Genomic DNA, 13516 nt, shown 5'->3' on the forward strand with positions numbered 1-13516 from the left:
AGGGAGTTTACTCACGCCTTTTTTTTTTTTTTTCTGGTTCAAAAAAACCAGATGGATCTTTCCGGCCGATCCTAGACCTGAAACTAGTAAACACCTGCTTACCATGACAGAAGTTCCGTATGGAACGTATTTTGTCTTTTGACACACATTTTACAAAGGGAGATTACATGGCAGAGTTGTTTTTTAAATATGCTTATCTCCATGTACCGGTTTCAGAATCTTCCCGGAAGTTTCTCAGGTTTGCGGTTCTAGCAACACTGGCTTGTTGGTCTAGTGGTATGATTCTCGCTTCAGGTGCGAGAGGTCCCGGGTTCAAATCCGGAAGTGCCCAATCATTCTTGTTTCAAGAAAGCGAAGCATTTACAATTAAATTCTTCCCTTTGGCCTGTCCTCAGCTCTTCGAGCTTTTACGAAAATCCTGGCACCCATAACGGCGGTTTTACGTCTGTAAGGTATCTCGATTGTTCCATACCTGGATGTTTGGTTCCTGAAGGCCCAATCAAGACAACTGCTAAATCTTCATCTCAAGATTACAATGAAGGTTTTAAGAGATCACGGTTGGATCCTGAACCTGGAAAAATCCAAGCTGACTGCGTCACGAAGTCTAGAGTTCTTGGGTCTTAGAGGAAATTCACAGTCCCTCTCTCTTTTTCTACCATTAGTGAAACAAATGAGGATTTTAAAAGCCATATCAAAGCTGCTTAAAAACCTAAGTTCAATCAGAGATGCTATGAGGTTCTAGGCCTCCTCGCTTCTGCAATCCCAGCAGTGGCCTGGGCAAAGGCAGAAGCAAAACCATTGCAATGGGACATCCTTTCCCAATGGACACGAAAACAGGAAGATCTAGACTCTCCCTTCCACCTATCCAAAGGGGTGAAAGGACTCCTGAACTGGTGGAAACACAGAAGCAAAATCTCAAAGGGCCTATTGTTTGCTCAGAAACAATGGTTTATGATATCCACATATGCCTCCCAGATGGGTTGGGGCGCCCATCTAGCTTCTCAGTTCTGTCAGGGTCTTGGAACAGAGTGGAGGCAGGCGCTTCCTGGAGTTTCAGGGATTACATGCGGTTTGGAAGGCACTGGTTTCCTTCCGTTCAGCCATCACCAATCAGGCAATGAGGATTCAGTCGGACGACGCCACTACAGTGGTTTTTTTGAATCGCCAGGGTGGCACGAAGGTAAAAGCTCTTCAAGAGCTCTGCTACCTCATATGTCTTGGGCTCAAGCGAATCTTCTCGCTATATCAGCTACCCATGTCAGAGGGTCTCTAAACGTTATTTCAGACGGCCTCAGCCGTAGACTTTGGTCTCAGGCAGACTGGGCGCTGTCAAGCAAAGTTTTTTTTTTTTTTTTTTTTTTTTTTTGAGCTGGGTTCACGCTTCGGCAGGCCGGAGTTACACCTGTTTGCCACAAGGAGATACAGGAAAGTACAATGTTTTGCTTCTCTCCATTCAGGAGATTACCCAGTTGTCCTAGACGGTCTATCGATACCTTGGACCTTCGACAGGGCTTATGTTTTCCCTCCTGTCGCTCTTATACCACGGACTGTTCATAAGTAAGATGAAGAAGGCAAGTATTTGGCAGTCCTGCCCTTCTGGCCGAACAGGAGTTGGTTTTCGGAAGTGGAAAACTTGACAATCTCACGTTGGCATCTCCAGTCTCTTCTCAAGTATTGGAGAATGTGACTCTCCCCGTGGAAACTCTGGATATTTTTCACCTGACGGCATGGTTGCTGCAAGGGTGATCCTTCAAGGCCATGGTCTCTCTGACCTTTATGTGATGTGTTGCTGTCTTCTGTCCGCTGGTCCACTTCGTAAATCTTTCAGAGTTTGGATGAAGTTCAGAACCTGGTGTTTGCTTCGAGGTTGGATCCGGCCAAAGCCTCTATCCCGGAAAGTCTTTCTTTTTTGCAAGATGGGTTTGAAGCCGGCCTGGGAGTTTTTTTACACTCAAAGGCCAGATTTCAGCTCTAAATCACTTCCTGGTTCGTGACTTTGCCTCAAACCTGCTTTTTCTAAGATTTCTTAAGTCCATAAGGCTTAAGAGGCCTCCTAAGTTAGTACCTTTCCCTACTTGGGATCTGTCTCTGGTGCTTCGAGCACTTTGTGAACCACCATTTGAACATTTACTGGAGGTTCCTATCAAGTTTCTTACCTTCAAGACGGTTTTCCGGGTGCCTATCGCCTCTGCTAGTTGAGTAGGTGTGATCCGAGCTCTCTCTTTCTCTCCGGAATTCACCTTTTTTTTTCATCGCGACTAGGTGGCCCTGCACACCAAGCCTTCTTTTTTGCCTAAGGTTATTTCTAGTGCTGCAATTACCAACCTATTGTCCTACCGGGGTTTTGTCATTTTCCTACGTCGGATCTGGAAAGAATGTGACATCTCCTAGATGTTAGAAGATCCCTGAAAATCTGTCTTCAGATGACTCAGGGATTAGATCCTTAGATCTATTTGTATTCTTTCATGGCGCTAACAGGGGTTGTGCTGTCTCAGGACCCTCTTTGGCCAGATGGCTAACGTATACAATCAGGTTGGCTTATCAATCCAAAGGGATTCCCCTTAGTTTCCCTTTAAAGGCTCGTGCCGCTAGAGCTATGACGACCTCCTGGGCTGAAAAAGCAGCCGCCTCACCTGAAGACATCTGCAAAGCTGCTGCTTGGTCTTCCTTACATACTTTTTATCAAGCATTGTAGGCTGGACGTATTCTCATCATCTGAAGCTGCTTTGGGCGTAAGGTGCTACAAGCTGTGGCCTGCTGGGTTCCCACCCTTTGTTGTATGCAGGGGTCTTGCTATATCCCACTTGTAAGTACTGCCACTATATGAAGGGAAAAACAGTAATTTTACTTACCGTAAATTCCTTTTTTCTTAGTATAGTGGCAGTACTGGCTTTCCCTCCGCTTTCAAATAGATTAAATTCTATGCATCATTCGGTCTCCGTTTGGTTCTTTTGTATTACTGGTGAGTGTCTCTGAGTTACAGCTTATATGGAGGCAGCAGGCGGAGCACAGCATTTAAATTCTAAAGAAGGGGGAGCTTCTTGTCCAGAATCCTAAGGAACATCCCACTTGTAAGTACTGCCACTATACTAAGAAAAAAGGAATTTACGGTAAGTAAAATTACTGTTTTTGTTACCAGGTTTCCCATGCTAGTATATTGTTTTTAGGTTCTTTTTAGCTATTGATTATTTTTTTTTTGTGTGTGTGTTTTTGTTAAGCTGATGCTGATTCAAAATTTTTAATTCTTATAATATATATATATATATATATATATATATATATATATATATATACAGTGCTCAAAAAAATAAAGGGAACACAAAAATAAAACATCCTACATCTGAATGAATATTCTTCTGAAATACTTGTTCTTTACATAGTTGAATGTGCTAAAACCAATGCAAGGTAACTGACAAGAAGAATACGAAGTAATAAATATCAAAAACCGGGCTGCATCACATACAGAAGAGCGACTTAATCATAATTGAAAATACGAAATGGTATGTGAGCGCTCCAAATATAGAATAAAATAATGACCACTAAAGCACTGTACCCCAATCAATATATCAACAGAAACAAAACTGGATCTGATAGCAACACAGGGTTAATATAAATTACATTAATAATGTTATATGTCAAATGTATAAAACATTATTTATTAAACATAGAGACAATATAGTAACATCAAATCAATATTGCAACAATAAAATGTATAAACCAGCAACAAAAATGTCCAGAGCAGATGTTTGAAAAATAGTAGACACAGTGTGGAACCCCCTTACACTGGTGAAATGGCCACTGGAAAAAAAAAAAATTGTGCACATATAAAATAATAAATTGTAAATAAAAAATTATAAAAAATCTCCAGTCTCCTACACTATCCCTGTTGGGGGGAGCTCGTAAACCGGCCAAACTACCGGGTCTGGGCTAAGGGGGTTGCAATGGGAATAACCCAGGGTAAATATATATATATATATATATATATATATATATATATATATTTTCACTCTGGGTTATTCCCATTGCAACCCCCTTAGCCCAGTTTGGCCGGTTTACGAGCTCCCCCCAACAGGGATAGTGTAGGAGACTGGAGATTTTTTTTATCATTTTTTATTTGCAATATATTTTTTATTATTTTATATGTGCACAATTTTTATTTTTTTCCAGTGGCCATTTCACCAGTGTAAGGGGGTTCCACACTGTGTCTACTATTTTTCAAACATCTGCTCTGGACATTTTTGTTGGTGGTTTGTTCAATAATGTCTTCCCTTTCTGGGAACCCCACGGAGTTGTCCCTAGCGTGCACTTATCATTTGCCAGGCTTGTGCTGTGCAAATAATATTCTCGGGTTACAGCCTGGGCACTTCAGAAGTGCCTTGCACAAATTCAACTCTTTGTAGTGCTGATCTTTGGATCTATATGTTTACCTGGTTTGCAGTCACATCAGGCTATCATTACTACTTTGTTCTGGTCTACCATTTTTTGTTTCATGGGGCCATCAACCTGTCGTGAGTTGTCTCACAGTTGAGCATAATGGAATGTATGTCTGTGTTCATATCGACTTGGGATGCTATTTGGTTATCTAGTTAATTTTATTCTCACATAATATAAGGACCAGCATGTAGACTTGCATGTGTTATCACTGTGCTATGTGATTATGGATTAATACTCATAATTACTGCCATTTCTAGACTAATTTAATAATTTATTCTATAGATCACTGGTAGCCAACATGTAGCTTTGAACCAAACCCATCCACTATTAAATTCCAATGCCACAAGTTAAATATGCACAAAATTACTTGTACGGCATTTTTACATTTTTTTTTTTAATAGTTTTGTGTTTATTTTTCAACAGAGTGAAGGAGCAACACTTGATTCTATTTATATGGTGGGAGTAAGCCTTGGTGCTCACATATCTGGATTTGTTGGGAAAATGTACAATGGCTCAATTGGACGAATTACAGGTGAATTTTAGTGTGTGTGTGTGTGTGTGTATCTCCACCATGCCATCCTGTAGAGTTGCTACACATATCCTATGACTCCTACTGTAGGCAATTTCCTTATCGTATCAGAGGGCTTTGTCATATTTTTTTCGCTAGGGCACTGTGAAAGGCAATGATATGTATTTAAAAAAAAAAAAAATGTTTTTGCTCCAATCTCCTCTGTTTAGTAGTTGTCCCTCATGCCACGCTCAATTTCCACCCAAAGAGTATTGTTGGGGAGGACATGTTCTGCCTTTTTTGAATTATAGATCCCAAACCTTTATCATATAACTTTACAGATTACAGATCTTGTATACCTTATATATTACCTTTTCATTCCCACTAGATGAGTGACATGAGCGAAATGGAAGCGCATTACAAGAAACCTCACTCCGTATATTATCCCACATTTCTTGAACACTAGTAGAGAGCTACTGAGATGTTCCAGGGGATCCCTCTCAATTTTTTTTTTTTTTTTTACTAGACCTCACACATGCTTGTTTAAAGGAATATTTAAAGCATTATAACCACTACAGCTCACTGTAGTGGTTATGGTGCCAGGAGTGCCTTGGCAATACCCCATTATTATTTTTTTTTAATTGTTTGATGTCTTACCTGGGGTATATTTGCACTGGGTCCACACTTTTCTTCCAACTTCCATTAGCTCACCTTGGAACTTACAGGTCTCCAGCATTGGTAGTGGAGGTGGAGAGACCCCAAAAAATGCAGGAGTGCACATAACCACTACCAATGTATTTGGGCATATGAATGTTGCACAGGACTTTTTTGTTTTACAATACATGTGGGAGTTTATATAATGCTGGGAGGATCTTGGGCCATTGGCAAATTAGTAATGCTGTAGCAGAACCAATATGGTAACCAGTCAAATTCTTCAGGTGGTACTAAGTGCAACACAGACTAAAGCCCAGAATTCTCCATACTGTCACATTTCTTCAAGAATTACCGCTGTTTTCAATCTTTTTACCCACAATTCATACTATCCAACTAGACAATACTGGTTATTTCTTCATTATTAAGTCTGGGGACCTAGTGTACTCTTTCTGGGGACCCTGAAATCCAATACTCCAAAAGCAACCTGCGCATGCACAGCACGTGGACCTTAGTATGCCTTCTCTATTGACCTCTGAATAGGTAAACCTTTCCCTTTTTTTTTGTTTTTGTTTGTTATTGTCTTAAAACCTGCAATTCCTGGTTTAGTGAACACGTCCCAATATTTCCACTGTTCTTGTATAGGACTGAAATTCAAGGTGAACATATAATGTATGAGATCTTGGTTGCATATATAAATGGCAAATGAGTTATGGATTAATAAGCAATCCTCTACTGGTAATTTCATGAGATGGCTTCATTTTCTGTGATTTATCTGACCGTGTTCATTAATAGAACTTGTACCGTGCATTTGTTTTTCAGACAAATGGATATATTGTTAAAGAAACCATTTGACAAGAAAAGTAATTTAAACAATAACCAGTATATCTGAATATGAATGAAATATACGTTTAATTTACTAAGATCGTTTTATGCAATATTTCTTTTGGATTGCTGTTCTGAATTCTATGTTTTTAAAGATTTTATTGGAGCCATTAATGAAAATAAATGAATACATTTGAAAGTAATTTATTTTTTTATTTAATTCTCATTTTCATTGTCTATAGGTCTCGACCCGGCTGGACCTTTATTCACTGGAATGCTTCCAGATGAGAGATTACACTACAGTGATGCACAGTTTGTTGATGTCATTCATACAGATATTGATGGTATTTTATTTTCTTGAAATTAATGTTCTATTTTCAAATTGGAAATTAAATGTAAGATAATCATAATAAAAAAAAAGGCCTTTTGGACAGAGGAGGAGACACATGTATAACCCAAGATCCAAGCTGAATTTTAAATTAATAAACTTGTATAAGATGGATGGCATAGTTACAACAGTGCTGGGTCAGTTTTCCTGTTTTGGTTTGTAAACTTAACCCCTTAAAGGGACACTCCAGGCACCCAGACCACTTCTGCTCATTATAATTACCTTGCAGGGTTAAGTCCTCCCCTAGTGGCTGTCTACTAGACAGCCACTAGAGGTCACTTCCTGCATCATAGCACAGATTATCTGTGCTAGAGTGTCGCTGGACGTCCTCACGCTGTGTGAGGACCTCCAGCGTCGCTCTATTCCCCATAGGGATGCATTGAAATTCATTTTCAATGCTTTCCTATGGGGTTCGCCAATGCGCATGCGCATTAGGTCTCCTCGGCCGACGGAGGAAGAAGGTGGAGCGGTGGGGGAGGAGCAGGCAGCGACGTGGGACATGTCGCTGCCTGAGGTAAGTGATTGAAGGGGTTTTCACCCCTTCAGCAACTGGAGATTGGGGGGTGGGAGGGAGAGGCACCCTCCAGTGCCAGGAAGACGGATTGTTTTCCTGGCACTGGAGTTTCCCTTTAAGGACCAAACTTCTGGAATAAAGGGGACATGTCATGTGTTCTAAAGCGGTTAAAAGGACACTCCAGACAGTTAAAGCACTTTGGCTTGCCTAAAACCTTTTGTGTGTGAAGTGTTTGTCTTCTTTTTGCAAATATTATTATTATTATTTTAAAAAATGCAGATTTTTTTTTTTTAATTCTTTATTTTTGTCGTGCATAGTTTACACATCAGCCTGTTCGGCCAGAACAGCTGGAACAGGTATTATAACTTTAGGCTTTATAATGACAGTTGAGAAATCTGCACATTTTTAAATGAGGTTAAACAGAGCAAGTAAGCAAAATGTTGTAATATAGGTACTGCGGGGCGATTTTCAATGGGCTGTAGAGTATGTGTGTCAGAGGGTTCAGAGAAGGATTGGTCGGTTGACCCTGGTGTGCTGGGACCGAGCCCTTATGAATAATGTCTGGGTTGTAGGTGGTTGAGTCATGTACCTCTGTGTGTAGGTAAAGTAGAGCTTCAAGCCACATTGGTAGCTCCGGTGTGTGGTTATTAATAGAGGGTGAATACATGGCACTTGTTGTGGTGAGCGTGGTGTTTGGTTAGGTTGGACTGATTCGCGTCCGAACGCGTACATATACAGCTCCTCTGTGGAATGCATATGATGGGAGCTGGGGGGGTGGTTGTTAAAAAGGAGCCAGCGTGTCCGGGGAAATTCCCGGTCTTGGCCGTATACGGCCTCTGTGGGTGGTCCTGTTATAACATTGTGTAGTGTACTAAATGTTTGTCACATAGTCAACATTTAACAAAGGGCTAAGCCCAACATAGAGAGAAACATATAAAGAATGTTTAGGCCTATGAGTCAGGTGTTCTCCCTCCCAGGTCCTCCCTCTAAAGCAGGGATGGATGGGACTGTTTTTGCTGGGTCTCAGGTTGTAGAGGGGTTGGGGTTGTGAGGCCCAGGGACAGTGTCCATCTCAGAAATGTCCGCCACCCTTTGTTCAGTGCCTTGGTGCTGAATGAGGCGTACATGTGTAGGTCCCCAACGGTACTTCACTCCCCTAGCTGCCAGCGTAGTTGTCAGCGGACGAAGGGATTTCCTCCAGAGCAGAGTATTGCGGGAGAGGTCAGAGTAGAACGACAGTTCCATATCTTCAAATCTATAGGGGTTTTTCCCTCTGGTGGCGCTCATGAAGGCTGCCCTGTCCTGCCTGTTTTGAAACGTAATCAGTAAATCGCTAGTAGTTGCGCTTGAGGGTGTTGTTGGTTTGGGCAGGTGGAACATCCCATCTAGTTGTATTCCTTTGACTTGCCTGGGGGATAAGAGGGCCGCAAATAGCCTTCGCATAAAGTGAGGCATTTCTGCTGGGAGAATTTAATCAGAGAGGCCCCTGATTTTAACATGTTTCCACCGGTGTTTATCCTCCATAGATGCTAGTTGGTGGGTGAGAGTGGTGTGAGCAACTGTCAGGTCTGTGACCTGCTTCTGTAGTGCCAGGACCTGTGTTGAGGTTGTTTGGGAGGTCTGCTCCACTGTAGTAAGGCGGGCAGTGAACCCCCTGATGTCTTCCCTCACCTGGGAAATTTCAGTGGAGAGCGTTTGGCGGAGGTCTGTGAGGAGGTTGGTAATTACCTCCGTAGTGACCGGGTTAGAGGTGCCTGCTGTCTGCTGTGGTGGTTTGGGGGGCCCTTTATACCCCTGCGTACCTGGGCTGTGTTCTGCAGCCTCTCCTGAACTGTCCGTGAAGTCGTCTTACTCGGCCGCCATATTGGATCCGACCGCGCCATGCGGTCTCCTCAGCAGGTCTCCTGTGTCTGCTGTAAATCGCGGCTGATCCGCTCACGTTTTTTTGTTTTTTCTCCCCATCGATGTGGGCACTCTTACCGACCGTCGGCTGGGTCGTGTGCGGGTTTATATCGGCTGTATTGAAGCCTTTAGTGTTTGCCGACCGAGAGAGCTGCGATCGTGCGTCCGATCCCGCTGGGCGCTAGCTCCGCCCCCTCGAGTTTGTAGATTTTTTCAACTCCAATCTATTCAATCTGGTCTTCACACTTCTCTCCGCATGTAATGAACGTAGCACAGGCCTAAAAGTGCAGATTTCAATAGAAATGGACACTTTCTTTTATAAATTAACCTGGTTACACCCCCTTGGCTTTCAAGCTGGCAACAGGCCTTTATACTTCCTGTTTGGTTAGCTCAGTGAAGCTGAAATCAAGAGGCAGCAATTGTCCAGAGCCTCTGCCTAGCAAAGACTTCTCATTGATCTGTTTTGGGAAGTCTGTGATTGGACAGCCACAGAATGTTTGGGCGGGGTTAGTAGGGAAGGGTTTGCAAAGGCAGCAGACAAAAAAAAAAAACCCTGCAGGTTTTGCAAGCTGTTTTTCGATATACTCTCAATGAGAAAATGCATAATTAAATGCATGCAAGTTTTTATTTGGGCATACCTACTAAACATTGATTTTAATTTATTTTTTATTTGGGCATTGTAGTGTCCCTTTAATCTATGCTCATTGTGACGTCTGCTTTTTGATATTGTAACTGTAATATAATCATAACTTGTCCATACACAGACAATACATTTTTTATTTCCCTTTTTATTGTGAGCACTACTAGATTTACATTAATTCCATGTGGGCACACATCCCTAATGCAGCAAGGGTTCCAGGTGGACTTCAACAGTTGTGGAGGGCAATGCATCTTCAATAATTACCTTACAGGGTTAACTACACCTCTAGTGGCTGTTTACCAGACAGCCACTAGAGGCACTACCAGGTGGTTAGGCGACTTTTGGTTGCCTAACTGATGCTAGATGTCCCCACTCTTTGCATGAGGACATCCAGCATAATTTAAAACCCTATAGGAAAGCATTGCAGCACTGCTTTCCTTTGGGGTAATCCTAATTTGAGCGCGTCTGACGTGGGTGCAAGAGCGGAGGCAGAACCTGACCCAGCACCAAGGGTTTTTAACTCTTCCAGTGCCACAAGAGGGGGCTTTGTTGGTCACTACAGTGCTAGGAAAACTTTTTGTTTTCCTTGCAGTATAGTTTTCCTTTCAAATGGAGCTCCTTGTAATTTAGAATCTAAGGCTGCTAGCTATATCTCTTCGCATTGACCACCCCTCTAGTGAGGTAATTTTTTTTTACATTTTTTTTTTATTATTTTACTATAATCAATATCTACAGGACGAATTAATATGGTAGACACTCATTGTATTGTAGTAGAATAATATTCATATTTTCTGGCATAGTATGTTTGACTGTGTAATCTGTCTATCTCCATCTAGAAGTGTTAAAGTGACAAGAAAATAAAGATACTTGGCAGCTATGTATTTCCAGCAGTCTAGTGTTTATTATAAATTCAGAAAAAGGCATGTTGAACTGTTAAACATTGCTTTTCTAGCAGCTCAGATTAGTAGAGTGTCTTTATTTTGTTGTCGTCTTACCGAAACTTATTTAAGAAACAAAACTGTTCACAAATAGTGATGTTCTCCTGTTCTCCCTTCAGGGTAATATCAGATTTATTTTCTTTATATCTCGCCACTAATAATTTAGCTTTTTAAGATTCAAGGTACTGTGACAATACCATGGCTACCATATACGTTGAACTATGCAACTACAGTGTACAATATTTCATTCTAAAATCGTCCTTCACAGACTGTTTGAATTTTTGGGCTATTACCAAACCTTCAAAGACCATAATTGAAAAATTAGTTACGGCTCTGTAGATACTATATCAGTATTTTCTGACACTCAACTCTAGCGAGATTATCTGAAAGTATATTTGTTAAAGGAAATTGTGAGATAAGAGATGTGTTCTAGACATTCAAATCATTTTAAAGAGTGAAAGGCAATGAGAAAACTGTAATAATTTTTAAGCATTTTTGTTATTTATGACGGTCACAAAAATCGTGTCTAGTAATATATAATATTTATTTACAATTGACTTCTTTCATGCCTGGTATATTAACTCTCTATTGTAATCTGACATGATCCAAAGGAACATGAGTCTGTATACACAGTCTGCTCTAAGGCAAAATCTCAATATTTCGAGACTTTCACAGTCTTCAACAAGAATGACCATCAATTGCTACCCTTGAAACATTAAATTGCCTTGGAGAAGACTGGTGGGCGAGGGGTGTTTGGGTGGAAATCTATTTAGAAACTGTAACAATCCTCTTTGGATATGCAAGTTCTGAAGTTCATTTGTTTAAAAATGTAAATTTGTAATCTTGTCTTTTAGCTCTGGGCTACAGGGAAAGTTTAGGGCATATCGACTTCTACCCAAATGGAGGAACTGACCAGCCTGGTTGCCCAAAAACAATATTAGGTGGTAAGTCACTATTTTGTTCTCCAAAGTTGAATTTATCATTTTCGTTTACTATAAATCCACAAGAAGAACAAGAGTATAATGCACACACTAAAAAAAAATAGGGAATACTTCTTGCAGGGTGCTCCAGAAAGGGAGGGTCAATCCCTGGAGGCATCATATGGAAGAAAAAAAAATATCGAGGCATATCTGAGGTTTCTACTAAAAGGCAGTCTTTTTTTTTTTTTTTTTTTAAATCAAGGAAACTTCCTTTCAGAAGAAACCTCAGGTGTGCATGGATATTTATTTTCTTCACCTTTAAATGTCCAGACTGATGCCTCAGCAGAGCATCCATTAAACTGGGCATGTATATATTAGAGAAGGAAAGCCGTCGTGTATCCTACTAGCACCTTGTAATTCTTCATATTTGGTCTTCCTGTTCTTGTCAACTTGATAGATATTCCCTCTGGTTAAATGTTAACGTTAGCTAGGTTCTATGCAATGAAGGATCCTTCTATATTTAAAGTGTGCCTGGTACATGGTACATACACATTTACATAAATTTACAGAAGTGTTAGCAAATGTAGATATTTTGCAATAAACCTGTATAACGATATGCTCCTTCCCCTCGTCTGACAGTTAGTCTGTTCGCAAATCACTCTTGTGTTGTGAAGTGAGGAATATAAGGGTGCAGGAGAACAAGCACAATGACTACAACCTATCCACTGTAATTTTTGTAGTTATTCCTATTGCAGCTGCAGAGGACCAAAGAGGCAGATCTCTGCTCTGTTTAGATGCTGATATGCAAGCAGTAAAACCAGGGCCGGATTAACATAGGGGCTGATGGAGCTGCAGCTCCAGGCCCATGGCATAGGCCCATTTAAAAAAAAAAAAAAACATTTTTTTTTTTTACACACTACTCTTAGGTTTGCCACCTGACTGGTATTTTACTGGCACAGCCAATATTTGAGGCTGCCGGGCCATGCCGGCATTGCAGTAATACCAGCAATACAAATGCAGGTATTTTTCTCAGAATAAATGGAGATTACTCTGCAATACCAGCACCGGCCAGTAGGGGGTCACTGTGTGTGGAGAGAGGTAGGGATAGGAAGTTACAGCATATCCCTGCCTCTCTCTACTACTTACTGATCTGTGGGGGAGCAGCAACACAGCACAGAATCCAGACAGCAGCTCTACAGCCCAGGTAAGTGAGGGATGGGGGGGGGGGGGGGGAAAGGCAGCAGGGACACATGGGGATACTGAGACACTAGGGACACATGGGGATACTGAGACACTAGGGACACATGGGGATACTGAGACACTAGGGACACATGGGGATACTGAGACACTAGGGACACATGGGGATACTGAGACACTAGGGACACATGGGGATACTGAGACACTAGGGACACATGGGGATACTGAGACACTAGGGACACATGGGGATACTGAGACACTAGGGACACATGGGGATACTGAGACACTAGGGACACATGGGGATACTGAGACACTAGGGACACATGGGGATACTGAGACACTAGGGACACATGGGGATACTGAGACACTAGGGACACATGGGGATACTGAGACACTAGGGACACATGGGGATACTGAGACACTAGGGACACATGGGGACACTGAGACACTAGGGACACATGGGGACACTGAGACACTAGGGGACACTGAGACGCTAGAGGACATATGGAGACACATGGGGACACAGACACTAGGGGACACTGAGACACTAGGACACATGGGGACACAGATACTGGGAGACCTGGAAACACAGACACTTG

At 41.7% G+C, this 13516-nt stretch overlaps 1 protein-coding gene across 1 annotated transcript in view; it reads left to right on the plus strand.

Annotated features, from left to right (window-relative positions):
* The window catches only part of LIPI (lipase I), a 44981-nt gene that overhangs the window by 17620 nt on the left and 13845 nt on the right, over positions 1–13516 (plus strand). The window contains exons 3-5 of the mRNA XM_063448543.1: positions 4858–4966; positions 6661–6762; positions 11655–11744. Of these exons, the coding sequence (XP_063304613.1) occupies positions 4858–4966; positions 6661–6762; positions 11655–11744 (301 nt within the window). The remainder of the gene's footprint in view (positions 1–4857; positions 4967–6660; positions 6763–11654; positions 11745–13516) is intronic.

Source organism: Pelobates fuscus, chromosome 1, assembly GCF_036172605.1.
Source record: "Pelobates fuscus isolate aPelFus1 chromosome 1, aPelFus1.pri, whole genome shotgun sequence".
Taxonomy (NCBI): Eukaryota; Metazoa; Chordata; class Amphibia; order Anura; family Pelobatidae; genus Pelobates; species Pelobates fuscus.